Below are 26,953 nucleotides of genomic sequence, written 5' to 3' on the forward strand. Positions count from 1 at the left end.
CCGGGACCCCCCTCCCACGCCATGGGCACGCGGCAGACCAAGGGCTGCCCGCCGGGCGGCCCCGCCGAGAGCCCCCCGCCGCCCCGCAAGCGGCTGCCCCCCCGCGACCGCGGCGACTTCCTCGCCTCCCTGGTGGCCAAGTCCGGCGAGAAGTTCGGCCGGGGGGGCGGCAGCCTGCCCCCCTACCACCGGCGCATCTGCCTGATCCAGGAGCTGCTGCTGCTGGCCAAGCAGGGCAGGCAGGAGGAGGCCACGGAGCTGCTGCGGCACCTGCGCCAGGTGAGGCCGCGCAGAGCTGAGCCCGATCGCTTGGTTGGTTGGTTGGATTTTTATTTTCTTCTACRCGGGTCTGAATTTCGGGGCGTAATTTGAGGGGGGAAGAAGGGCTAAGGGGCGGCGCGGGGTCCTCGCGCCCGCCGGGGGCCTGCTGCGGCGTTCTGCTCCTTCGCCGGCGCTCGCGCGSGTTCCCCCTCGGCTCGCGGGAGGTTCGGTGGTTAGAGCCGAGCTGCGACGCTCGAGGCAAGCGAAGGCAGCAGGGTGTTTGGGTTTATTTTTTCTTTTTTTGAGAATCGGCTCTTTTCAGGCACCCAACAGTTGGCAGCTTCGCTTCTCACCTTGCTCCGTCGGTGCTCGGCGGGGCTTTGCTCGCGTTGCCTCGGGCTTGCAGAAGTCGCGGTGCGAGACCCTGCGCAAAAGCGGGGAATTAATAGCCAGAGGCCGAGAGCTTTCCGCGTGCCCGGCTGTTTGGGCTGGGCGTTAGCCGGGAAGCAGCGCGGCGGCACGCTGATCGGAGCAAACACAGAGGCGGCCGAAGAGCCGAGCTCTGCGTTCGGCAAATTATCGCTTAACCTTTTGTACTGATAGAAGGTGACAGAAAGGCTAAAACTCTGGGAATTTCCAAGGCTCTCGGGTACGCTGGGCTCTGAAAACCAGCAAGTTTTCCAGGCAAAATAAAAACAGGGCCAGCRTCGCCAAGCTCGGGTTTCCAGCCGAGGGGCCGTGCAGGCAGGAGGCACCCGAGGGTTCGGCGTAACCCCGTCCGCCACGCGGGGAGACGTCGCTCGCGGCCTCCCCGTGCGTCAGGAGGCTGCTTGCTTTGCTCTGCAGATCAGCTGCGTGTCAGTCCGTCCACGTAGAAACGCGGCTGCTCCTGCTYGTCCTGTGCTGCCGTTCTGCAGAGCTCTGCCGCGACTCGCTCGGGTTCGTGCAATAAGGCGCTTTTTTCCCCGGCACGCGTGTGCCCTGTTCCCGAAAGGCAGCTGTGCAGCCACTGGGTCAGGCCGTGGCGCTCGGCATCCTTGCGGGAAGGTGCCCAGGAAAGCCGGCGGGGGCTCGTTTTAGCAGAGTTTTATATAGTCCTCTCGTCCCCCCCAAAAAACGTCGGGTGCAATAACCAGGACGCACAGGCAGATGGGGCGCAGAGCCGCAGTGCGGGAGCCGAGACGGCCTCTCGCATCTCGCAGCGCCGTCCGGGGTCTCCCCCGGGGGAACGGGAGCGACGCCGTCGCCTTTACGGGCTGTCGGAAGGATTAATTAGTGTTTGCAAAATGCTCGCGGGTGGCGAGCAGCCCTGCGAGCGCTGAGATGCGAAGCAGGCTTCTTTTTATTTAAAAAGGCAAAAAAACAAAAAAAAAACCCAAAAAACGTGAATAGCAGCCGGAGCGACATGCCTCGAGGCTGCTCCTCGGAGCGGTCAGAAACGGTCTCCAGCACGAGGGAATCACGTCCTGCTGCCTTCCCGCAAAATAACCCTCGCGCTCTTGCGCCTTTCTGCGCGGCCAGCCCGACCCAGCGGCCGGCTCTTCGGCCACAGGTACCTACCGGCTGCTCTTTCCTTCTGCTCTGGAAATGCCGTCAACCGCTTCGAGCCTGAGGCAACCCAAAGCACACAGTGCAAAAATTAAAATCCTTAAAAAAAAGAAAAGGATGATGATGATGATAATAATAATAATAATAATAAAGGAAAGCGCTGCCCCGCGCGCTGCTGTGTTTCCCCGTGAGCCGTCCCAGCTGCGGCTGCCCACGGCCTGCTCCTGGCGGACAAATCGGCCAATGAGCAGAAATACGCTGAAATCGCTGATGTTTTACAGCATTTGCAATTGCCGAGGTTGCAATAAGCCGCCCCGTCACCGGTGTGTTCGTTAGGAAACGCAGTTTCTCTCTTGCAAAGCGAAACTCCCGCGATTTAGCCGCGGGCATCCTCCGTGCTTTCCCGCGAGGAGCTGCCCCGATTAAGCGCGGGCGTCGCGGCTGGCGCCCGTCTCCACCGCGTGCCCAGCAGAGAGACTTTAGTTCATCTGTTTATTTATTTATTTTTACTTTTTAAAGCTTTTGAAAACTTTTTTCATTTTTCCTTTTTTCCTTTACCTTTTTTTTTTTTCTTTTTTTCCCCCTTTCTTTCTTCCTCTGCCGGCCCCGGCAGCTCCTCGGGGCGAGYGGGCTGCTTTGGGTGCCGCCGGGTCGAGGATGCGGGGTGCTGGGCCGCGGCGGAGGGGAAGCGGCAATTGGGAAACGCCGCTGGCCCGCGAGCATCTCCGCGGCTTCGGGATTAGGTTGGTTTCCGCTGACGAAACCTCCRGCGTCCCCCCAGGGTTTGTGGGTTTTTTTCTTTTTTTTTCTTCTTTTTTTTTTCTTTTTTTAACCCTTCAGCCCCAGGACGTGCAGGCGGTGAATGCCAGCCGGGGGCGGCTCCGCGCCGCGGCCGCTCCGCTCTGCCTGCCCGGCTTTGCAGCCGGCCGCCGCCTCGCGACGCCCTCTCCCGCGTCCCCGCCGCCTTCGCTCCTTCCCCCTCTCCCTGCGGGATTCGCCRGCGGCGGAGGGTGGTTACGCCGGCGGGGGGCTTCGCGCGGGCCTCCTTCTCCTGCGAAGAGCCGGGCGTCCCTTCCGCCGCCGCCCGGGGCGTCCCGGCCCCGCTCGGGTTCCCGCGGCCGGGAATTAGACGCGCTGCCCCTTCGAGAAGGCCTGGCACCGCCTGCTTCCACTGCAGCCCGCGGCTCAGGTTTGACCTCGGTGCAGCTCTTTCCTTCCCTGGTGACTGGGGGTTTTGCCCAGCGCGCGAAGCCGTGGGGGAAGAGGCTCTTTTCCTGCTGGGTTTCGGAAGGTGGACGCCGCTTGGTGAAATCCGCCGCTCGCCTTCCCTGCCCGCGCGAGGCGGGCGGCGCGTCCGCGGGCGCCCGGCCCCGCAGGATGGCCCTGCTCTGCTGGGGGACGGAGAACTGGCAGCACTTCATTTGCAGAAGCCCGTTCTCTGCTCTTCGGGCTTCCGTCGCGTTGCGCCGAGATGAAAACTCCCGTTCAAAACGTGGACAATAAAACCTCTAGGTACGCTGCGTGCCGGCTAGCGGCAAAGTAAAACTTCCCCAAACTTCTTAYGTTCAAAACTAGACTCCCTGCCGTGGAGGCAGTCGGGCTCCACTGAAAGCTGCATTAGGACCTCAGGCTCTTTGGGGTTTATGTGCTTTCAGCAGTGACTTTCCTTAAAACTTTGGCAGCGGCCGCGTCCTGCTTCGCTCATCTGACACGAGCTGCGAGATCCGCAGGCCTGGTGTCGTTCTGCGTCGCTCGCGTGAGAGCTGCGTGTTAGGGCAAATGCGTTTAAAATATATACACAGCTCTGCTAARTACCAGTGCCCCAGCTGACGGGCCGCTCCGCTCCGTTGCCTCGCGTACTTTGGCGTAAGCGGGGGAGAAAAAAGGCGTCTTTAAAGCATCTTTAAACATCTGGCTTTGCAACRCCTTTTCTCAATGTTGGGGCAAAAAGAAGAAGAAAAGGAGGGTTGGGGAAYTGCAGATTTTCGGGCGCTCGGGCTCCTCCTTTCCGTCGGGTCCCCAGACGGAGCTGCRCCGGTCGGCGGGTGGCAGACGCCCCCCGGCCCGCGGGCCGGGTGCTCGTGCGTTCGGGACCCGCGGTCCTCTTCGGTACGGCTCCCCATCAGCGTCCGTCGTTACCGTCGCCGCGGCTATCGTGCGAAGTGTAGGCTGTTCTCCCGCGCGCGCCGGCGCCGTGCATCGATCWGCCGTTGCTCCGAACCCCGTTACGAGGCTCTGCCGGCCGTGCCTGGGATTAACGGGGATGCGGGATCTGCAAATCGAAATTCWCGTCGTCCCCGTTAATTACCTCTGCTCTGCCGGGCGCCTTTGCAAGCCCTCAGCGGCGGGGCAAAGCTTTATTTCTCCTCCTCCCCTTTTGCTCTGTCTCAAGGAAGAAAATGAGTTTTGCTGTGAGTTTTGCTGGGTTTGCTTTTTCGCTGGAAGCCTCCTCCAGCTGATGGGTAGGTGCCAGGCGCCGTCCCCCGGGCAGAGCYGGCTGCTGCTGCTGCTAACTCGGGGTAAATCGTGGTGCGCGTGGGCCCGGGGAGGTTTGGGTTCAGTGTCAGGTTCCAYCTTATCTGCCCGCCTCAAGAGCACATCGAGTGACGGCTTTGGGTTAAAATGCGCCTGTATCTTGCTCCCGCTGAGGTTTTACACTGCAAAAGCTCTAATATTCGTCTTGCTGCGGAGGGACGTAGCCAGGCTCTGGTGTGAAGCGCGGCAGGGTGGTTTTAAGCGGTAAATCCACTCCACTTGCCACTACAGAAGGGACGGGGGTCGGAGCCCGGCGCGACCCCAGCGCCGACGGCYGGGGGCAGCAGGGCTGGCGGCTCTTTCCCCCCACGCTCCGCTGTATCCCGCACGCTGACGGGAGCCTTTTTCCAGGCGTATTTGCAATATCCCCTCCCCTTCCCCAACCGCCGCGTCCCGCCAGGAGGGCGGAAATCCCACGGCCGCTTTCCCGCGGCGCGGGGACGAGCCCGGGCAGTTCGCTGCCCCGGGTGCCCGAGCGTCGCGTGGAARCTCGGCTGGGCAGAGCAAAAGGCCCAAAATGACTTTAAAACTCCCCCAGCCACGAACAGGCTGCAGGTCGTTAGCTCAGTGGGTATCGACTCTCATAACATCTCTGCTTCTCCATTTTTTTAGGGGGGCCGGTTTTATTTTTATAATCGAGGGGAACTATCCTGGTCTGGTGTAGAGTAATTTAATGGATGGTTTTGGCTGAAGTCCTCGTACAGCAAACCACGTGCAGTTTTATTACGTGGTGCTCTCTCCTGGAAGCCCGTCTTTGCCGCTCTGCTAGCTCCGTTGTTGTGCTGTCAGTGGACGCACAAACTTTGGGGTCGCCACCGCCCGGGTTTGCTTTCCAAGCGTCCGTAAGGACGTACGTCCTCCAGTTCTCCGGTTCCTCGCCTGTTCTCCAAGAGCGAGCGAAGGAGAAAACCAAAACCGCGTCTGGCGCGAATGTCTGCGAGTCCTGCAGCGGCCCCCGGCCTGYGCCAGCCGACCGGCCGATCTGCAGAGGTTCAAAACCTCCTCGCACCCTTTCCRGCTCTTTGCCGATAGATGTGTCATGAGCCCCATTGCTGCTGCTAGTGGGGTTTTTTTTTTTCCAAAATAATTGTATTTTCTTAGGCCTTTAATTGCCTTGTTTGGGAAGCTTCCCCTGCAGGTCCGTGGAGGAGGCATTACTCCTCCTGCTGCTCGGTCGAAGTTTTTCGTTCCTCGTGTGTGTGTTTTGTTTTGTTTTGGAAATCCCGTACCCTTGCGTCGCTGCCTTTGCAGAAGACTCCTCCTGCGGAGGTCGAAGGCAAGTTGGTGGCCRGCGGCTGCGAGTCCTCTGCCCATGTCGTCCTGTTTCTAAGCTGCCAGAAGGGCTGATGGACGCTTTGGCTTCCTCTCGGCCTCCTAAAGCACGGAACGAGGCAGATACATCGCGGGGACGACACGGGCGATGGGAGAGGGGAAGGAATCGCGTGGGGCTGCCCGAAAGCTGCTCTTGCTTCCCCGGGTGAAGGTCCCCCGGGGCGAGGGAACGCGCCGCAGAGAAGCGCAGGGCTTCGAGCCAGGCGCTGGGCGTCTCCTCCAGAGTCAGAGATTTGCGATTTGCTGCTGACAGCGTGGACTGGTGCGAAGTTATTAAATTGCACATGAGCTCATCGCTTGGCCTCGAGCAAGTTTCAGCCTTGAGCGGCTTTAAAATATTGCATGTGGTGGGAAGAGACAGCCCTGGTGCGGCCGAGACCGAGGGAGCAGCTCAGGAAGACGTTTGGGCATAAAAAATGTGCAGCAGGAGGGAGGCAGGGACGGTTCTGCGAAAAACGTAAACTCCCAGGAGGGAGAAGGAGAGGGAGAGAAAGCCTCCGGTTTATTGGTTCTACGTTTTAACGTTAGCGTAAGAGAAAATGGTCAAATTTTTGATGTGCCTAAAGGGAAGAGGCACGATATTAAACGTGGCTCGATCCTGAAAGATCCTGGGGTGTCCAGAGCTGTGTGAGCAGGATTACTCCTCGCTCGCCCCCAAATCGGCTCCCGCGGGAGCGCGTGGCGTTTGCCAGAGACAGMGATGACCGTGGGCCAAATCCAGCTGTTGGGAGAACGACCGCCCGCGCTGGCGGGGGCGATGGGCGGGATCCTCCTGCCCGAGGCTGCTGGACCGGAGGGCTCTCGGTGCCGGCGCGCCTCGCTCAGACCCGGCGCCCTCGGTGAGCAGTTTCTCCCCAGCCCAATTCTTTCCATCTGTCTGGGGTTTGGGTTTTTTTTTCCTTCCCTTCTTCTTGCAAAAGAGCCTAAGCTGCAGAGCGCGCCTGGGTCTGCACAGTCGCCTGGGGTCTCTGCAGTGCCAAAATCCTCGAGCRGGAAGGTGGTCGTTAGCAAACGAGCTGGTTCTTCCAGGCTAATTAACACCAAGCACCGGTGCGYGGCCCCGGCGGGCGCTGGGCTTGCCTCGCTGCTGCCGCGCTGCTCCCGGGGACGGCGGCGCGGGCAGTCGGCTTGTTTCTGGACCTCTGCGCTGAGATTTTAAGTCTTTTTTTTGTTGTTGTTGTTGTTTTGTTTTTGTTTTGTTTTTTAATGCCAAGTTGGCAGATGCCGTGGGATAGATCGTAAATCGATAGAGCTGCTTTTTTTTTTTTTTTTAAAACAAGATACATTTGCAGTCGTTCAGTGCACTGACTGCTTGGTTTCTGTGTCCGTCTGGCTTCGTTGTTATAGGGCTTTTTCTTTGGTGCTCCCATCAAGAGAAAACAGCCCCACAGATTTATTATTATTATTATTATTATTTTTACCTGCCTCATCCCTGCTTTGAGTAATTCCCCAGCCACAAGACCCCTTTCTTGAGGATGAACAGATTTATTTATTTATTTATTTTTTTGAAGACAATCATTTTACCGCAGCTTCGGTACTTACAAAGAATTTGCCTTCCCGCGAGCAGTTCATTAGCACCGGAGCATCTCTGAGCTCAGGACCTGCTCCGGTTTGCTGCAGAGCGCCGAGGTGTTATTTGCTTGCACTTGCTGAATTAAAGCACCGGGGGCAGGAGAAAGGGAACTCGGARTGTTAATTATCAGCAAATTGCATGTGCGGCCGTCAGGGGTAAGCTGGGTCTCATAGGAGTCATAAATTGTTAATTTTGGGTRGTTGCAACTCCTGAATTTTATTTCTAGTTTTTCTGCCTGCCTTCAGCCTGGTCTTTACCCCCACGTTGCACGTGCTAAGGGGAGTTACTTAAGTCCTTGATAATCTTTTATGGTATTTTTTTTTAACCGTGTAGAGTTCCCTTTTCTTGGCCTGTTTAGTTTTGGTTTCCTGCAGCTGCAGCTGTGTCCACCCCTACCGCGCGTTGACTTGTGTGGGTAAAAAACGCGTTTCTGCCGGGAGCACGGGGAGCTGCGGCGCTTTAGCCGTCGTACGGGCTTGAGAGGGGCTCGCGGCTGGTCCGGGCAGGGCGCGACGTCTCAGCGCGCCGCTTCGCCCGGGCCCGCGACGGAGACCGCGGCGTTCCTAAATGCCGGGTCTGGTAGATGTGGGTGATAAAGGGCGCTGGCGTTTGTGAAATGCTCGGATGKCCTCACCTGAGAAGTTCTGCAGAAGTGCAAAATGTTCGATAAATAACAAGTCATTAGTTTACTGTGCATAAAGGCAGAGCCGGGAAGGGTTGCTTTCTGCAAGGTGGTTGTGAGTAAAATTGTCCGAGCCCTGTGCTGTGTATCTGACACTTAGATTTTCTTTTTTTGTGTTAAGTCACTTAGCCAGACTGAGACTCCGATGTGGTCAAATAGCACCTTGCTATTACCAGCGTCTTATAAATAACTTAGGTTTCACTTTCCCTAGCTCAGCACCAGAGTGGTCAGCCCTCGGGGTCCTCACCTCCCGGATTTTCCCTCTGCAGACCCCTGCTTTTCGCCAAGAAGGGGACCAGAGCTCTGCGTGCTTCCGCCGTGGTGCRTGTTCCTGGCATTGCTCGTTTCCTCCTCACCTGCAACTTCTATTTCATTTTTGTGGCTCGGTCCTTTCCAGCCTTYAACTTGTTGCAGGATGTGCTCCAGCTTGGTCTCCCGCAGGTTCCCCGCTTCCTTCCTCCCCGCATTCGCCGGGYGTTGGTAGCGAGGTGGATGCCGAGGGCTCTGGCGGGTTTTGCTGAGGCCATTTCTTCCCGTGGGATGTCCCCTCTGCAGCTGTCTGCTTGTGCTCTGGAAGCGCCTTTTGGGAGCTGGGAGGTGTTGGAAGGCTTTGAAATRCTTCTCTGATAAATGCGTCTATTTTGGGAGTAGCAGGAACGGGATCTGTAGAGGTCAGGTTGGGAACGGAGCCGTCTCAATGAGCTGATGCTTTTGGAGGACGCGGGGCAGGTTGTGGGTGCAGGAGCGGCGCTGGAGGGGAATACGAGCGTCTCGGACCCTCAACGGTTTCTGCCCCATGTTCAACCCTCTTGCTGCCCTGGAGGGCTCCCCCATCGTGTACTCCTGCGAGATGGTCAGAGCCTTTCCACCAAAACGAAATTACAGCAAAATACACTGTTTTGTTGAAGGTGGAAAGTGCAAATTCAAGCAGGTTTCCRTGGAAGTCTCCTGGCCGTAGCTTGCAAACATTTTCACCTGCAGAGATGTGTATTTTTTCCAAACACCATGAAATTCCTCATGGCAGATGCCACCAGCTCCGGGAGGAGGACTGGGCATCTCGTGGTTGTGCATGAGCCTGCGTCTCYGGTGTGACTGTTCGCAGGAGACCAGCAGCCGTTTTCCTCACACCTGGTGGAGCTTCTCATACAGGATTTTCATCACTGMCTGATGGTTGAAATATTCCTGTCAAACATTAAAAGAAAAGGGGGAATGAAATGGTGTGCTCCAGCTGCTGCAGAACGACAGGGCTGGAAAACTAACCCAGAGCTGCTGGAGCGCGGGTGTAGGATGGGGCCGCAAGGCGTATCTCCTTGTGGGAGCAGGCTCTCGCAAGGGTTGTCCTAGCAGGGCAGCCTGGTGGACTTCATGGCAGTGGCATTYGAGCCGGGAGGAGCACGCTTGTATCCCCTGGTCGGTTGCTGCCGAGGAACGAGAAACAGTGGAGCTAAATTACTCGAAGTGAACGGCATGCACTATATATAACCCTTCCCCTCCTCTACCTTGTGCGCTGATGCATTTCGTAGAGTGAGCCTGGGGCCAAAATTCCTCAAACTGTTATGTCTAAGGATTGAAAATCTTAGAAAATAGTCTCCGAAGGGAGCTCAGGAGGTCTAGTCCATCCCCAAGGTAGAATCGGCTCGATCTAAGTTGTTTCTGGCACGTCCTTGTCCAGTCTCCAGTGGCAGAGCCTCCACCTCGTCCCCTGCCAGTCGACTCCAGCACTTCGCTATCCCCACAACCCCCAGTTTATCCTCCTGTTTCCCATGCTGCAATTCTAGGCTCGCTCCTTCTTCTCCACGCAGAGCAGCCACAGAGCCCTACTGTTACTACACCGGGTTCTCCAGGCCCASCTTCACGCTGGTCAGGTTGTCACATTTGCCGGAGTCATCTTTGATTTTTACCATATTGCAAGCAGGAGAATGGGGCTACTGCATACCGTTGGCTCCGTGGATYTGTGGCTTGTGAAGGCATTTGGGTGTTTGCCCCGCAGCCCCAACACCTCTCTRCAGAGCAGATGAAGCAAAGGAAAGCACGTTTCCCCAGGGTGACCTGCACGTGTGCCTCTTCCTTATATAGGGTGGAGGGGAGGATCTCTTTCTTGTTGGCTTCTTGATAGAGACCACCGATGCAGGGGAGTTTTAAGAACCACACTAGCAGCTGGGTTTTGCAGCACAACTAATCTTGCCCCTCTACCCTGTTTTCCGCAGGACTTAGGAATGGAGTCGACCTCTCTGGATGATGTCCTCTATCGGTACGCCAGCTTTCGAAACCTAGTGGATCCAATCACCCATGACTTGATCATCAGCCTTGCTAGATACATCCACTGCCCCAAACCGGTAGGTATCATTGCCCCGTTACACCTCCACAACTGACCTGGTTTAGGAAAAAAAGTTCTGCTGGGATGGGAAGCTTCCCTTTGAGCGCCAGAGAAAAGTCATCCAGGTTAGCACGGGGTTGTACATCCCGTGAGCAGAGAGGGCCAGCTCGGAAGTGGTGGTTCGATTGCACAATCTGAGGGTTTCCAGCTGCCCTAGTGAAAGTCAGTTAATGTTAGCACTTTGGGTCTCGGTACTTTGTTTGCAAATTATTTCTGCTTTCAGCCGCTTTTTGTTTCCTCTGCCATTTGCTGTGTTAAAGAACTTGCACCGTTAGGAACARACCCTACCTTGCAAGGATAACAGCCTGTTCCTCTCCCTTGTGCAATATTTATCGTGACCCCAGACTGYGAGAGAGTCCTTGGCAGTGCCTCCAAGGCCAGATTTCCAAAAGCTCTCCCTCTCCTTGAGCTGCTGCTTGGGCTCTGGTGGGAGCAGGTTTCTCCGTCGGCGCAGCTCAACACACGTGTGGGTCTTGTTTTGACCTCTTGGTCGTCCCGTGCTGCCGTTCCCTACCTGTGATTTTSGGAGGAGAGGTGCTCCGGTGCGGCGGTCCCGGCGAGCTGGTGYGCGTCGGAGCCGAGCGGGTTGCGTCCATCCGCGATATCCCCTTTCCGAGGGGGCCGCCTCCCTCCGCGGGCACCGCGCGGGACGCAGGACGAGCGAGGCAGCGGCGTGCAGGCTCCGCTCCCCCCGCCGGCCGCCGGTGCCTTTCCTTCTCGAGGGGCGTTTCTGTGTGTTTCGTCTTGTCTGGGAGCAGATCGGAGTGCGGAGGAGCTGCGGGTTTGCGTGTCATGGCTGGGTTTTTCTTCTCTGTACATCGCTGGTCAGGAATAGAAGTAGCATGTAAAGCAAATGGTGTGAATTTTAGGGAGAAGCTGGTTGATGTTTTCCAGAAAGCCCAGAGGAAGGTTTAATGAGCTCCCTGACGGGGCATCTCCATTGCAACAACCCCCCGGGAGYGCGGGAGCTCCACAGCACCCCTCGAGTTTGCTGTCGGGGTCCCMTAAGCTACCGAAGCTTTGAGCCAAGCAGGCGTCCTTCCAGTGCCGTAACCCGCGCTTGGCTCCGGTCCCGCCCGCAGACTCGGTGGACCTCCGGCTCCAATGATATCAATGTATTTCTGTTTCTTTTCTTACGGAGAAGAAATTCTTTCCTCTCTCCTCCCCCGCAGGGCGATGAGATGGGAAACTGGAGAAACCTATTTTGACAGGCGTGTTTCCAGAGCGAGAGGCCCCGCTCCCCTGCTGAAGTTACCCTTCTGCAGGCCCTGGTGACTAAGCGGGTTTCTCTTCCACGTTTCGCCCTGGGAGACGAGCAGGGAGTCGCGGCCAAGGCCGCTCGCTGCAAAAGGAACCGGGGGCCGCCGATGCAGCGTGGAAGCGCTCCGCGGCCGAACGCCGGCTGCCGCGCGGCTCCCCGCGCGGTTCGTCTGGCCGCTGGGGTTTGCGAGACGGYGATTTCCTTCGCGTCTCCACCGAAGCTGTGTCTCAGTGCTCTGCCCCCGAACCCCTCTCAAACCAGCAGTTTGTTCCTTTGGCAGAAACTTGGCAGCGCCGTAAGGGAGCAGGAGCAAGCTCGGGGCCGGGAGCGTTGCAGCAGCTTTGGCTTTTGCTCTGCAAGCCGAAGGTATGCTGTTGGGTCCCGCGGCGCGAGCGCACGCGGACCGCTGGGCTCAGGCACCTGGGAACTTGCCCGCGTCCGTGCGGAGTTCGTGCGAGAGGTGGGAAAGCCCGGGCGGAAGAGCAGGGTGAGCTGGACCCTGGTGCCCGTTAACCGGCTCGATGCACCGTGTGCCGGGGCGAGCGCGTTCGCGCTGCCCGGCCCCGGCTGGCCGCCGCGCGCCCGGCTCGGAGCCCGCCTCTGGGTGCCCCTTGCGCCGGAGCCTCCCTCGCCCCCGGGCTCCGTCTCCACACCTCGGTCCTGCGTCCTGCCCRAGACCTGCTGCTGCGGGCCCCGCAGTCTCGCTGGTTTTCCAGGGTGAAAAGCTTGGCTTTAGGAAATTTTGCAGGCTCTAACAGGCGAGCCGCAGGTTTTCCATGCCCGTTTTGTGCCTTGCCCRGAAAGCACCGGGGCCGCTCGCCCTCCTCCTCCCAGAGCATTTCTCTGGCCTTCTTTACTTCGCTCTTTCCATTCAGCCTCTACTTGTACCAGCCTCAGCTTAAAGGTGACCTCTCGGCCTCTCCTCTGAGCTAAAATAAAATTTGAACAGTTTTTCCAAACTCTGGGTAAACACGTACTGCTGCGCGTGGCCAGGAACTGTTGGCCGGGCTCCTCGACCGTGTCTGCAGCTCCGCGCCGCTCGGCGGGGGCTTCTTCCAGGGAGTAAATTCAAACCAGCAGCGGGGCAACAAGTTCAGCTTGCGCCGGCTGAGCCCGAAGTGCCTCGAATGAGGCCGAGTCCGGAAGCCTTTTGGGTGAGTTTTCATTTGGATGTCGGAGCGTTTAGTGTAAGGGCTGAGCCGCTCCGGCCCCCGGGCAGATCCCAGCCTTCCCCGAGGCGCTCGCGTTTTGGGTGACAGATTCGGGTCAGCGAAAAGCCGGTGTCGYGCGGGAAAGCGGTGTCGAGCGGTACCGCCGGGCGCCTGGCGTTCCCGAYGCGGGATCCTCCCGGTATTAAGCCACGTTTTTTCCTCCGTTCCTGGAGAGATGGGGAGGCAAGGAGCYGAAAACACAACCGCATGAGGAGCAGAGGACCCTGAGCAAAAGCTCTTGGCTCTTTTTGCCAGCAGAAATCTCTGGCTGTAAATTATGGGGAAACTAAACCGGTTTCTTTTTGCGCAGAGCGGAGCCGTGTGTGCGGACGCCTGACGACCGCGATGGCGAGTGGGTCAGGTTTTCCTCCTGTCCGAGGCTCGCTGAACGCGGGACAAGCGTTGAGCCGAGCGAGAGGGAGCGGAGAGGGGGAAGCCCTGGGCGGGGGCCGCTCGCTGCCCCTGCGGCACCAGCTCCTGCCGTCCCGGGGCGCGTGCCCCGGCCTCCGGACCAGCCCCAGCCCGGGACGGCTCTTCCGACCGCTGAGAGCTGCCCGGGAGAAACCCGAGGGGGGATTTTGGTGGCGTTAACCTGCACCTCTCCAACGCGAGCGGCTGGCGTAGCCGGAAAGGTGCCGTGTTGGTGCTGGCAGCAGAGTCGGCTTTGCCCGTGTAGCTCTGGGTAGAGTGAAGATCTATTTTCTTGTTCACTTTTGTGGCGTTTGAGAAATACACGCTTAACTGCATCCCTGGCTCGGATGCCTTTTTTCCCGCCTGAGCTCTACACTGACTAGGTTTTCGGTGCGGTTTTGGGTATAGAAATTGTCACCCGCAAAGGCAAGAGAAAGCAAATAAAGAAAAACTGGCTACTGTGACCTGGATGAAATAATGTATTTCTAATCCTATTTCAGCTCCGTGGCAGAAGGATTTAACTTGCAGCTGCTGTTGGGTTTTTATGTATGTCCTGCGTTTTTTAAAACCCCATCGAAACTAATGTAACATTTTTCCTCTTATTTACTGGGCTGTGGCCTGTGGCTGAGACACGGTACGAATAAATTGGACTTCCACAGGGTGACTAGAGTCAGGATACCGGGACCACCAGCTCTGCACYGTTATCCCCAAACCAAGCACGTAATCCTCTTCTCCCACCATGTGTGTCACTACTTGATCTTGGGTTCGAATTATCCTTCCAAGTCRCTGACATCACATCAAATTACAGAGCAGCAAAAGCAGATGTCTCGGACGGGCAGCGGTGGCAGGGCCACCCGGGTGCCAGGCCGGCGGGTGAGCTCGTCGCCTCGCCGAGCTCCGTACATCGTAAAAGAAAGCTGATTTCTGAATGCCAGAACCTCTAAACTCCCAATACCTGGTATAAAAGCAAAGGGGATAATGGTGATTCAGCTGTCTAAATCAATTATATTCTGTATTAATGCTCTTTTTTTTTTTTTTTTTTGCCAGTATTGCTCCAAGTGTGAAGAACGCTCTTTATGGGTATTTAAGACATCTGCAATACATTAACGCATCCTGCAGTATGCAGTGGACTGTGAAGCTCAGACTCCGCTAATGACAACTCTCGCTCTTTCCTAGCTTAATATGTCATGCCCTCTGCTYGTGTTTTCTTTACAGAAAGAGAGATGTTCTCTTTCAAGCTCTTGTGTGTGAGCTAAAGCTGAACAGAGAGCCTTGGAAACAGGGGAAAATTGCACTGAGGGTTTCTTCCTTGCAGATTTTTTTTTTTTATTAAGGTTAAAATTGAATAATGGCAAGGTCCAGAGGAGCTTAGATGATATCACTACTGGCAAAATCGAGGCTGGAGAACCTTAGGGAGGAGGGGAAAARAAAGCTGGCAAGAGGAGGCTGGGGCTGCCCGCCTTGCCGGGGCGCCTCGGGATTTGCTCCCAGGCCATCGGCCCATCTGAGCATATGTATGACTTTATTGTCCCTCCTCGGAGGCGGTGTGATGGAGTAACCGCCTTTCCGGCTATCTGGTATCTCCCTTGAACATCTGGGCTTTCCCTGGACGGTGGAATTAGGTTTCTCGGTTCAGGCTTTTTGTCGGGTGCAGACGAGTCGAACGTGGAGGAGCCGCTCTGCCTGGGGAAGCCCATGCAGCACTTCCCTAATCCACGACACCGAAATTCTCCCGGGTGCAGAGTGTGTTTATGGCATYGGGCTAAGGCAGGACGGCATTTGCAGCTGTCGCCGCAGCGTGCGGAGGGACGAGAAGTCTTTTTCGCATTCTCAGCTGCCTTAATCATACCAATCCACAAAGCCGGCTTGGGTCAGGCGGACTTTGATCCTGGCCCTCGCTCCCGGAAAACCACAAGACGAGAAGGATTGCTAGGAAAAAAGAAAAGTGTGACGAGGAAGGACGAGCTACTTGCGGAAGCGTTTGCCGAGGGTGTTTCCCCAGAGCCGGCCAGCCCGCAGGCTGCTGGGGACACGGAGCAGCTGGGGACACGGATGTCCCCCCAGGGTGGGCCAAGCAGTCGACGGCGAGGGCTGGTGGAGGCGAGTTTTGTTCCCCCGTCTGGGGCGACGTTGTCGGTCCCGCTGCCGGACCGGCACCTGCAGCCGYTCCGATAAAATCGAGCAAGCGTCACGCCGGGAAAGGACGGGCCGAGAGGCAGGTCCCTCATTAAACAGCACCAGCGTGTTTTATTGATGGTTTCTGCTGGTGGTTGACATTTGAGTTCAGCTCATTTAGCTTTTAATCAGAACATAATTGACTGCCTAGGAAGGAGACRTATCGATTCCCTGCCTGCTCTCGGGACCGTGTTTATTTGCCTTCGGCGTTGAAGAGCGCCTGCGAAACGGGTGCGAGGAGGAGCTGGCACCTCGCGGGTTTGGCCCTGGCTGGCTCACGTGCTTGGACGGGTGTTTTAATACCTGTTTGCAGCCTCGCTCGCGCGAGTGTGAGTTTTCAGCAAGTGAACGGCCCGCTGGCAGCTTGGCTGCGCGGAAACGGGTGGTTTAATAAGCAGATCCCTACGGCTCGAGCGCGGCGGCGGCCCCGAGCGGTCTGCCCAGCCGCGGAGTCCGGGCGGCTCGGGGAAGCTCCCGCGGGTGTTGCTGAGCCAGTCCCAGCTGCTGCCGGAGCTGTGGGCGCCCTTTTTTCCAGCCCGAGTGGTGAAGGCTGTCGATGCCAGGACGCGTTTCCGTTCGCTGTCTTGCATCCTGGTGAGACAGTTGCTTTTTTACGCATTTTCTTCAGGTTCAGGGTGAGCTAAAAACCCTTGAGGTTCAATGCTGTTACTGCCAGCCAGCTTTCAGAGCGTCTTTTCCTTCTTACTTCTTCAAACTTTGTATGAACACGGGAAGGAGTGTTACAGTTGAGGAAACTGAGGCACAAGGTTGGGAAGGGGGGGACGTGTTGGCTGCGGTTGCCCGAGACGGTTGATGCGCGGGGGCTCGCGGCCCCGGCGGGCCGTGCGCAGACGGAGCTCGCTGCGGTCGTGTCTTCCAGCTGTCCCTCCTCGTTCAGATGCTCCTGGCAGCGGCTCTGCGGGGCCGGGAGCAACCAGCGCCCTTACGTTCGTGTTTTCAAGCGTCGTGTATTCCCAGCCTGCAAATCCTGCAGCACCCAGGCAGAGCAGATGCAAGTTTGAAAAGAAGAGGAAGAAGAAGAAAAAAAGAAAGCTTAATTAAGTGAAAAGCATGGTTTTGGAGGGCCGCTTTGGGACTTTTTRCGCATTAGGATTTGCAATACAGCAGATTTTTCTGCCCGGAGGCTGATTGCAAGTGACAGCAACGTGGGACYGTGTAGTAACGCGAGCAAAAACCTGTCCCCCTCCTCCGGCCTGGGACGACGGCTAATTGCTCTCGCTTGGGTCAATGCCCTGCTGTGTTCCAGYGTGAATTCTTGTCGTGGCTCTTCAGTGATTCATGGTGACCTATTTTGCGCGGGGGACGGCCCCGGCGCACGCGCCCCGCGGGGCCCTGCGCGGCAGCGGGAGGTCCAGCGTGTCGCCCGGCGCTGGCCTTGCAGCGGCCGGTCTGGAGAGAGATTTTTTTTTTTAATTTTTTTTTTTGCCTTACGGCAAAGGATTTAAAAGGCCGAGATGTAGATATTTAGGTATTTACTRCCTCGCTCGGAGGCATCCAAGCAGTCCCAGCCAGGCCGTTTCTGGGACACCCCCCCCGCCCCGGGAAACCAAGTACCAATTTGGGGAGGAAATGCAACATAATAGTTTGCTGTAAATATTAGCCCTGTGGCTCTGAAGACTAATCTCAGCRTGTAGCTTTTATTTTGCAGCAGAACTGTAGCTACGCAAAGCAGYGATTAGGAAATTCACCCTGCGTTTCGGCGCTGAGGAGAGCGTCGCCACCAGCTGTGAGTGATTGCTGCTCTCCCGAAAGCATTTTTCACCGGCTTCCCTCCCCTCCCTTTGCTGTATGGCAAATTATTTTGCTTCTCTTTAATTGAAAGGGATCAAAACAGCTCGCAGACGCAAAGATAGATTACAGGAGCTAAAACTTAGGGTAGGTGCAGAAATTYGTGGCGGTAGCGGGAGGCGCTGCAGGCGGAGAGCAAACGGGCGCTACGCGGACAGAGCAGCAAACGCCCTCGTCTTCCCAAGACGTACCGAGTCGGTAATTAAAGCAGGGCTGCAATGTGTTTTTGGGGGGTCTTCCGGTAGAAAACATGCAATAAAACACGCTTTTGGAGTTTTCCCTGTGCTAGTTGGCGGGGCTGAGCCTCCGCGGGTTCCTCCGCCCCGGAGCAGGCGCCGCTGGAGGTTCCCGCAGCTCCGAGGCTGAGCGCGGGCTGGAAGCGCCATCGCAAACCGCGGGATTAAAACTCCCGTTGGAAGCTGAGCGCGCTCGTAACTGGCGCGTTGAAAAGCAAAGGTTTAAGCACGCACTCAAGCCCTCTTCCCCCGTCCGCAAGCTCGCCTCGTTTACGATTTCGTAAAACCAAGCAGCTTCCACGCATCCTCGCGCCTTGATTTATTTCGTAATTGTGATCGTTACCGATGTTTGGGCTAGGTTACTCGCCGCCGGCCGGCCGTGAGAGAGCAGGCCGGAGAGGCGGAGCGGGTGCTGCACGCGGGCCGGCGGCGCGGCGTGCGAGCGCTGCCGCGCTCCTGAGGCGACGCGTCCGGCGGCGCGGCGGAGGCCGGTGGCTGTGCTGTGGTTTGCTTGCAGGAGCACGGATTTCCGGAGCAGAGTTCAGAGAGTTTCAGAATTAGAGTTCCCCCCCACCTCGAACTCCACCAAAACGACGTTTTCCCCCCCCCGCCAAGCAGTGTGTGGTTGGAGAGTTTCCCAGTCAGCCGCGAAGCCCCTCGGCGGTCGCTCTGCTCTCGGCGCGGCGGCCGTTGGGTTTAGTTCCTCGATCCCCGGAGCTGCTTCCCCTTGGGGAARCTCCCCGTCCTGGCGGGGCTGGTCCCCCCCGTGCCCACCCCGATAAGGGCGCCGCGTTCAGAGCGGTCCCGGCCGTGGCCGCAGCCCCCTCACCGGGCTCCCCCTTGTCTCCGCAGGAGGGGGACGCGCTGGGGGCCGTGGAGAAGCTCTGCCGGCAGCTGACCTACCACCTGAGCCCCCACTCGCAGTGGCGGCGCCGCGGCCTCGCCAGGAGGAAGCCCCAAGCCTGGTGAGTCCCTCGGGCCTGGCGGCGGCGGAGTGCGAACGGTCCCCGCCGCGGCGGGAGGAGGCGCAGCGGGTGCCCGCGGGTCCCGGGCTCGCCCGGGGCGCCCGCAGCCCCCTCCGCCCCGGCTCCTGTGATARCGTAATCGAGCTTTGCTCCGACGCTCGGCAGCCCGGGCGTTGCAAACCTGGCRCGCCGAATGCGTTTTTCTTCCTGCTGCGCAGCGATCCGCTCCTTAATGGAAGCGTAACCCCTGGGAAGAAGCAGCGTGCTCCCTTGCSTGATCCCTGGGGAAAGCTCCACGGGGAACCCGTGGCGGGTATTTGCAAATATCTGGATTTTTAATCCCATACAAGCGTTCTTCAGTGCCTTTCCAGGGGATGCGTCCCCAGCCGCAGCATCTTTCTGTCCGCGCGCAACCTGAAGTCTGTCCCCGGTGGTGGCAGGAAATTTTATTAGCTCTGCATCCTCCAAAGCTGGGCACAAAAACCCTGTCCTCGGCTGGGACAGCTGCTTCGCAGCCGGCCCGGCGGCTTCCCCGCGGCCCGTGATTGAGCTCCATCGGCGATACGGCTCCTGGAGTTCGATGATGCTTTAGATGTTCTTAGTTGTAAAGTGAGAACCTGTTGTAAAGTGAGAAGGGGGGAAAGTCGCAGTGCAGCAGAGCTGCGATTCGTACCCAGGTGGTCGCTAGTGCTCCCCRGGGAGTTTTGGTTCCTAGTTGAGTAGGGGCTGTTTGTAGACCAACCCCTGCTAGGAAGAACGTAGTCTGAGGAGAGATCACGGCAGAAGGGAGGAAAGCAGACCGAAGGCGRTGGCCAAAGGAGATCAGGAGCCCCGTGTGCCGCAGGGCTGCCGCGGTGCGCCCTGGCCCCCAGCGAGCTTAGAGACCCACAAGTGGAGAAATGCCTCTGTTTTCTCGACCGTGCTTTGGCATGACTCTCTGAGCACTTCGGAGGCCTTTTGACAGCTCAGAACTGCTCCGTTTCCCCTAAAGGAGCAGCAACGAGACCGAGGAGGTGCCGTCTCGCCCAAGAGCCCTTCTGCCGATTTCAGGGAGGTTTCGGCCCCGGCGTGAGCTGAGGCTCCCGGCAGACGCGGCGGGGACTCGCCAGCACCCGCTTTGCGCGGTCCGTTCCGCGCCGGCGGCCCGCCGCGACCCGGCGGTCCTCTGCTCCGCTGCCCCTCGCCGCGGTTCGGCGCGGCGGCCKGCGGTTTTCTTCGCGTCCGTCTCTTTGCGGGGCAACGAGCTTCAGCTCGGGGCGGTAGCGAGCAGGGGTGGTTTGGTCCCTGGCGCTGGAGTGGGAGCGGACAGGCCCGTTTTATCAGAAATAAAAATTAAACCTGCAAGAACAGTTTCCCAGGCCTTTCTGTAGCTGTTTATAGCAGGCTGCAGCCTGCTCTGCTCCTTTGCTTTGCCTGTTGCTCTTCGTTCACTGAACTAAATAAATCAAGGCAATAAATCAAGGGCTTCCTGGCCGATCTCCAAAGCTCCCGCTGGCGTTTGGAGAAGACCCCGCTCCCTCTGCTCCCTCTTCTCGCGCGCCGTTCTTCGGGCAGCCCGGCTGTCCCTGCGGAGGAGCTGTTTGAGCGGATACAGACTACCCCTGCGATTCCGATAGGTTTTATTCGGATTTAGTGGAGACTATGTAGAAACCCTGCCTGTGCAGCCGCAGAGACAGCGCTGTCAGCGCGGATGTCTGAACTGCCAGACGAGCTGCAGCTTTGCAAACTCCAAACTTCGGGGAACCGATCCAGATTTCGAGTCTTCGGCAGAAACCCCAGYGCCCGCGAAGCCCGGGAGGACCGAGTCCTGGGTCCTGACCGTGCGGATCGGGTTCGTGACGGATTAGCTGCTCTCGGTACAAGCCCAGGGCTCGCTTGACACCTCTCCGCGGCGCCCAGCGAGGCTCCCCTGGGGTGCCCACCGCGCTCGGCGGCAGAGATCCGGTGTCGGCAGCTGTCGTTCAGGAAGGAAAAGCCTTTTCCTTATTTTTTCAGGGAAGCTGGGTTAAATTCACAGATGTGACCACGGGGCTTTGGGTATGATACAGGCATCAGGTTCTGCCAGCTCGTTATTTTGTGAGCTTTTTTTTTCAGCAGAAGCAAGGGAAAACGCGCAGTGTTGTGCTGGCTGGTTGCATTGCAAGAGCAATCCGATACGGTATGAATTATTCACGAAAAGCGCGACGGCAGCAACTCGCCCCCAGCGAGCCGGCGCTGCCGGCGGGAGGGACGGCGAGGGCTGCCGTTCCCGAGGGGATAACGTCACGGCGGCAGGGACGCGGCGGGGAGCTGAACGTGAGGCTTCACGCCGCCGAGTCCTTCCCCAGCTGCCGGCTTTTCGGAGGAGTTGTTTCCAGGAAAAGCAATCCGRCTCCCGCGGAGCCGAAAGAGCCACAGTTACTTTTGCTTCAGGGTATCCGTAGATGCTTATTTAATGCTTTGGGCAGGATTTGCACAAGAAATCTTGGTGGCAGGRACAGACACCAGTCCAGGGACCACGGCTGCTGAATTGCACCATCCCTGCAATGCTTTAGCTTGCAGGAATAAAGCACGGTTTCCTGAGAGCGCTCCAGCGCGGCTGCGTTATCGACCCCAGTCGGGCAAGCGGACACTTGGTCTTTTGTGTAGACGGGAAAACAAGGCACAGGAAAACGTCCTGCCTTGGGGAGCATCATRCCCCACAGCTGTCTTGTAAGAGCTCATTAAAGCCCATAACAGTGCTCGCAGCCCCGTGTGTTGGATTTCCACTCACTGGGGTGCCTGCGGCAACAGCCCCCCCAAAAGGAGGTTGTAAATAGAGAGCAGCRCTTGCACTGCATGCACCGAGCTGTGCGTGCCATCGCCTGGGCTGGAGAAAATGAGACAGTGGTTGCTGGAGGAGAGAGAATGATTTTTCCTTTCCCTTCTCTGTGTAGCTTTGCAGGCTGCAGCTGTGCCGATAACGCTTCCTTGTGTTGTCTCTTCTTTCTCTTCACTCTCTTCCTTTTGTTGCTTTTCATTTGCTTTCTCGTTGGAGAGGAATTCTCCTGACTGTCTTGCAAGAAAGCTTCGGAGTCAGAAGGGGAAGGTTTGGAGCCAGCGCCCGTGCCCTGCCCAGAGGATCCATTAGCGGGTTCCCTGGAGGAGGCATCTYGCCTTGGGAGCGGGAAGTGCATAACCACGTACTTCAGATGCACCAGCCTCATCCCCAGTCTTCTGCACAGTCTTCTGCTTCGTGAGCTTTTAATGGGAATTTTGGCTTTGTCCCTGCTAGTGGTTAAGGTTTGCAACCCTACTGCGCGGGCAGTGGAGGCCTTGGCGGAGAACTCCTGGGCTGGAGCTGTAAAGTTGCTTGAAAATACTTTCTTAATTTGAAATCTGCAGCTTTGCGATGCATTGTGCTCCTGGGTCCCATCTGCTGGAGGCACGCTCATTAGCGCACCGACTGCTAACGAGCCAGGTAACACTCACATTGCAATCTGCAGCATGGCTTCATTAAGTGGCAAATTTTCCCTGGGCCCATGGCTCTGCCCGTCTCCCAACATGCAGCAGTTCGCTTTCCCTGCAACTGCTTTAGGCATGTTGAAGGGTTCAGGAAAGGAATTAGAGTTTAATTATCCCAGAGGAGGATGGGGGGCAATTTCTGCGGATTTCAGAAATTTCYTTCCTCTTCTTTCCCTGCTAAAGTGCGCGGCATGCCGAGGATTTCCCGCTGCTTTCCCGTGGATTATTTTAGCAACACTCCCGTGATGGTGTTAAAGGAGATGGGGCAGCCTGCCAGTAAAATGCACGCTTCCCATTCAGCTTCGGGGTCGAGACGGCTTGGGAATTTTTCTTTAGGGCTAGTAAATCCCGTATCTCATTGGAGCGGCCGTTGTTTTGTTCCCGAGGATTGCTCAGCGCCGGGGGGCTCTTCCCATCRAAACGATGGTGACAAGGGCCTGAATGTTTTAACTCGTGCAGAAACTGAGCCTTTGTAAAATGAAGGCTRGTGATTTCACTCGCTCTCCAGGTTGTGCCCTAAAGGTAAATGCATCGAGTATGGATTTTTATGTGCAAGGTAACGTTAGCCTGAAACGGGCACTTCAGGGACCGATTTCAYGGCTGGGCACCAGCCTGAGCTCCCTTTTGCTCCTGTAAGAGCTTCTGATGCAAAACRATGTGTAAAATACCCTGCTAAGGGTGGAAACCGATAGCTTGGGCCGGCTTTATGTGTGCTCAGGAGGCTCGAGCGTGCTATGGCAGTTCTTATCCTCCGGTTACCTGTGGGTTAGATGTTTTCCCTTGCGCTTGGGAGCCGGTCGCATAGGCATAAAACTGGCCTCATTTGCGCTTGCAAACCTTGGAAGCGTGAGCTGGCTCGTCCGCTGGGGCTAAACCTGCTGAGTTCATGGCAAAGCAAAGGGAGAGGAGCAGAAGCAGGTCTGTAAGGGTTGGTTTGGTTAAAACAGAAGAGACGGGTGCTTCGATTTTGCGATGAACTTAGGTCAGGCAGCTTGGTGGTGGTGGCGGGAATGATCTTTTAACGTCCCACTCCTCGTTTCACYGGGACAGCGCCACGTTTCTGTTCTGCAGGAATGCTGCATGCCGATTTTTTTAACGCTTGCTCGCGGCGCCTGCTTGCATTTCTCTACAAAGCCCTTGTGAAGCAGAAAAGGGAGGTTTTCACGGGGCGGGGGAAGCACAGACGTTTGTGCAAGAAAATCMTCCGCAGCCACCCAGAGTTGTAGCTCCTGCAACAAATGATCCCTTCAGCGCTCCCGGTGCAAATCCGCTGCCGGTGCGAGGAGGCTGGAGCAAGAATTACGCTGTCTCCTCTCTGTTACGGTACGCCGCGTGYGCACCCCGAGGAAGGTGGGTCTCATCGTCCGGTCCTCCACTGCCGCCCCRGCTGTTTGATCGCCCAGAGGCCGCTGTGACCGGCTCATCCCTGGTTTTTGCAGACGGACAGAACTGGCCAGGGCAATTCCCGGGTGCTCCCATGAACAAGCCCTGTATACGTGCCGTGCCGAAGACACCTGGCACGCACATACCGCTTAGAGCAGCTCRTATGGAAGGTGCTTGCCTCGGGTTTGGTCTGCTACACGCAGCGCTCAGCCAATGCACATAAAAGCAGAATATTTTCTATATTTTGGCAGAAATGTTTGGAAACTCTGTTGCAATGCTAAGGAAAACCACATGGGAGGGAGCCGTCTTCCAGCAAAGCTGCGATCTGCCGTTTGATCCGGCTGATAGCCACGTGCAGCGCGCAGCCCAGCAAAATGCCAGGCCTGCTCTTAGGYGCTGTGGTTCGAGGTGTTCACTACAGCCAAAAAACAGACCAGAACTTTAAGCACTGCAAATGAAGGGGAGCAAATATTTGTGAGGTTGGTGATTAAGGAATAATTCTGCAAAGTGYCGCTCGGCGGCAGCTAGAGCAGTTGCCGGCGGGTTTGCTCGACGCTGATACCCGGCGGYGGCCGCGCTCGCCTGCGCCCCAGACGTCTCCCGGCTTTGGGGCGCTTTGCAGAGCAGCGTTGCCGCTCTCGTGTTCGCGGAGTGGGGGAGATGCAAACGTGCCGCTGCTACCCTGCTCGCCGCCTGCGAATGACGTGCGTGGCGGACGGGCAGTGCCCTCTGTGCTCGCCGTTCCCGGCCCTGCCGCGGCGCAGGGCGCCGGGGTTAGCGAACGCCCGGCTTGTCGGCTGCTGGGGCTCGGCTGCAGCTCGCGCGCGCGTATTTAGACGCCCTCYGTGCGCGCGCTAGAGGAAAAGCCTGCACGCTCCGGAAGGGGCTAAAGGCTTTTCGCCAAACCGCTCCGTAAAAGGACTCCTTCCCCTGCTCGATCCCTCCGCAGCCTGGTCGCCAGATTTTCAAACAGTCTCAACCCCGGAGGTGGAGGAGCGGTTTTGCTTCCCGCTAATTCTGGCAAATGCCTGCACTGTTGGTTTTGCTGTTCCCCARTGGAACAAATGAACTAGAAGTACCAGAAAATATCCTAAAGGAAAGAATCCTGCCCTGGCAGTGAGGATGGAATAATCTGCTTCATGGCAACTTCGTGGGCTTTTCTTTGGGCCGTCAAACAAGCTCTTTGTTGCTCCTTTTTCTTGTGTTGGGCTTTTCCTCCCCAGCGGCGGTAGTGGCTGCTTTCCACCGCCCCTGTGCCCCTGGGAAGGGTCTAGTAAAGTGAAACAGCTCCGTGAGCTCGTAGCGAAGCCGCACGGGGCTCCGTGCGAAACTGCCCAGCGGGAGGAGGATCCTGCGGGATGCAGGCGAAGCAGGTTGCGGCTCCCGGCTCTGCTGAACAACCCCAAAACCCGGGGGGGGCGGCTGCAGATGCCCTTGAATCTTCTCCTGGGGGTAAGGTACGAGAAGCGGGACGGTGGCAGTCCCGTCCCCGGCGGGCGGACGGATACCGATGTCGGAGGGGAAAACAGACTCAAACAGAAGGAAAGCAGACGCAAATCGACTCCGCCGCGGGCGAGCTGAGAGCTCCAGAGCACCGCTTCCCGGTTTCACGCTTGCCGTTCTCTGCGAGCTTTTCCCGGGCGTTTCTGGTTTCCGAGACGCGAGGGGCAGCGGCTGGTGGGCGGACCGAAACGCCGCGGGACGCCCGGCCGCGAAGTGCGGTTGCTCCCTTTCTCCGTAGCAGGGAGTTGCTCGTGTACAGCCAATAGATATTTGGATATATTTAATATRCTCAATCATAAGAGCCCATTTCCAAGAGCGTTTTCAGCCTCTTTCCCTCCCCCCCCCTTTTTCTCTGCACTAAGGATTAAAGAAAATGTTCCTATGGTTTGTTTTCATGCAGACTTGAACAAATTCTGTTTTCTGGCCCAATTGCCTTCCGGGAAGACATTTACAGCAGCAGCAATCCCAGAGTGTTTTTTTTCTTTTAAATTGATGATTGGTTTTGTGTTGGCACACATGCAAATTGCCTTTCCTGCAAATACATATTATTAATGAGGCCTCAGCTGCAGTTTCTTATTACGCCGGAGTAGAGTTAGTTGGAAATGTTCCAGCACAGTTTTTCTATAGGATGCTGCAAATTCCTTGAGAGGAAGATGTTTTATAAGGAGGAGTATGTAAATATGTTGTATTCTGGGGGGGGGGGAAATTGAGGGGAGAAAATGGAGTATTCYGAGAACAGGGTATTTACATTTTCTTAATAAGTCAAAGAAAGAACTATAATTACAGCAAAGCATTTTGATGGATCCCAAATGCTTATTTTTTTGAATTTTGTGTAGCAGGAAATTAAAACCAACTTGTTGGGAAGAATCTCTGAGAAAACAGACTTTCACGTAACACGTAAGCGGTTAAGTGGTGCTTCTCACATAGAGCAAGACCGTGRTTTTACAAAAGGTTTGAGTCCAGCCTCTTCGGCTCTGGACCGTGCTGAGGAGCTCTGGTAGGGCATGCAACTGCTCTCCTTCRTTAGCCATACTGGAGATGTTTATCAGGCTGCTTCTTTGGATAGCTCAGTTTCATTTTCCAAAAAACCTCGTTACTTAACAGTTTTTAGTGGACTTCTTTGCCTACCTACAGAGCGATGCAATGAAATGATGCTGCAGCAGTAACCTCGTGCTTATAGGCTTGGCGAAGCTGAAGGGAAGCCGCGGGGATGGCTGCTGTTCTGGGTTCTCCCAGGCTTTCTCCTTGGTCTGGCCTTGCCGCTGGACCTTCTCCAGGCATTCGCATCCCCGAGCCTCAGCGGTGGTTACAGTCACCACCTGTCTCCGGTTGTTCATCCAGAAATTAGCTCCCAAAGCCGACTGGGCATAAGCCCCAGGAGTTGGAGTCACCAGGCTTTCCTGGAGACCCCAGTGAGGGCTCTGGGACTTCGGCTTGGCCAAGATAGCAGGAGGTTTGGATTGAAAGACAAAAACACTGTGCATTTTCTTTTCCTTTTTTCTCTTGAATTTAATTGAGCCACTTGTTAGATGTGTCTGGTTCCTTTATGGATGCTCTTGGTGCACAGCGATTACTATTCCCGTTAAAATTTTAGAGGGGACCCTGCACGTGCGCTCTTAACGAGATGCTTAAAAGTCGATGGGAAGTTGCCAGCCAGGAAACGGCCAGGCTTTCCCAAGCGAAAAACTGCAGACCTTAGCAAAACTGCCACAGTCCTTGGAGCAAGAGGAGACCAAAATAACTCATCCCCACCACTGCTTTCCCTCTTCACTGTAAAACCGTGGGAATTTCTTATATGTTTATTGGTAAGCTCAAAAGATGCTTTAAAGTTGCATGCATTTGTATTTATGTATTTAAAAAATCCGCTTTAGCCCCAGATCTCTCTAAGACGAGCAGTGAAATCTTTCCAGGCTGTTCGTGGGAACGGGAGAGCGAATCTGCCCGGGTTAATGAGCCCCTAAACCCTGCTGGGGCCGTACGGGCGAAGCTGAAGCAGCCTGGGGGGCTAATCCCCGTGGCAGAGGGGGGCCGAGGGGCCGCGCGAAGCCCGAGCCACACGCCGGCCGTGGGAGGAGAGCTGGAGCTCCAGCGCTGGCACGCAGAACTGCCTCCACGTTGTGGAGGACACGGCCACCCCGGGTCTGCTTTGGGCTTCGGCTACGTTTGCCTTCCGGATTTTGATGGCTCTTTTTTTTTTTTTTTTTTTTT

At 56.8% G+C, this 26,953-nt stretch overlaps 1 protein-coding gene across 1 annotated transcript in view; it reads left to right on the forward strand.

Moving 5' to 3' along the window:
* The first annotated feature begins 6 nt into the window (after positions 1-6).
* LRRC75A (leucine rich repeat containing 75A) overlaps positions 7-26,953 on the forward strand; it is a 30,586-nt gene continuing 3,639 nt past the window's right edge. The window contains exons 1-3 of the mRNA XM_085309263.1: positions 7-279; positions 10,139-10,267; positions 18,264-18,376. Coding sequence (XP_085165389.1) covers positions 22-279; positions 10,139-10,267; positions 18,264-18,376 — 500 coding nt within the window. The 5' untranslated portion in view covers positions 7-21. The remainder of the gene's footprint in view (positions 280-10,138; positions 10,268-18,263; positions 18,377-26,953) is intronic.

Source organism: Rhea americana, unplaced genomic scaffold, assembly GCF_003343005.1.
Source record: "Rhea americana isolate MKP2758 unplaced genomic scaffold, rheAme1 scaffold_295, whole genome shotgun sequence".
NCBI lineage: Eukaryota > Metazoa > Chordata > Aves > Rheiformes > Rheidae > Rhea > Rhea americana.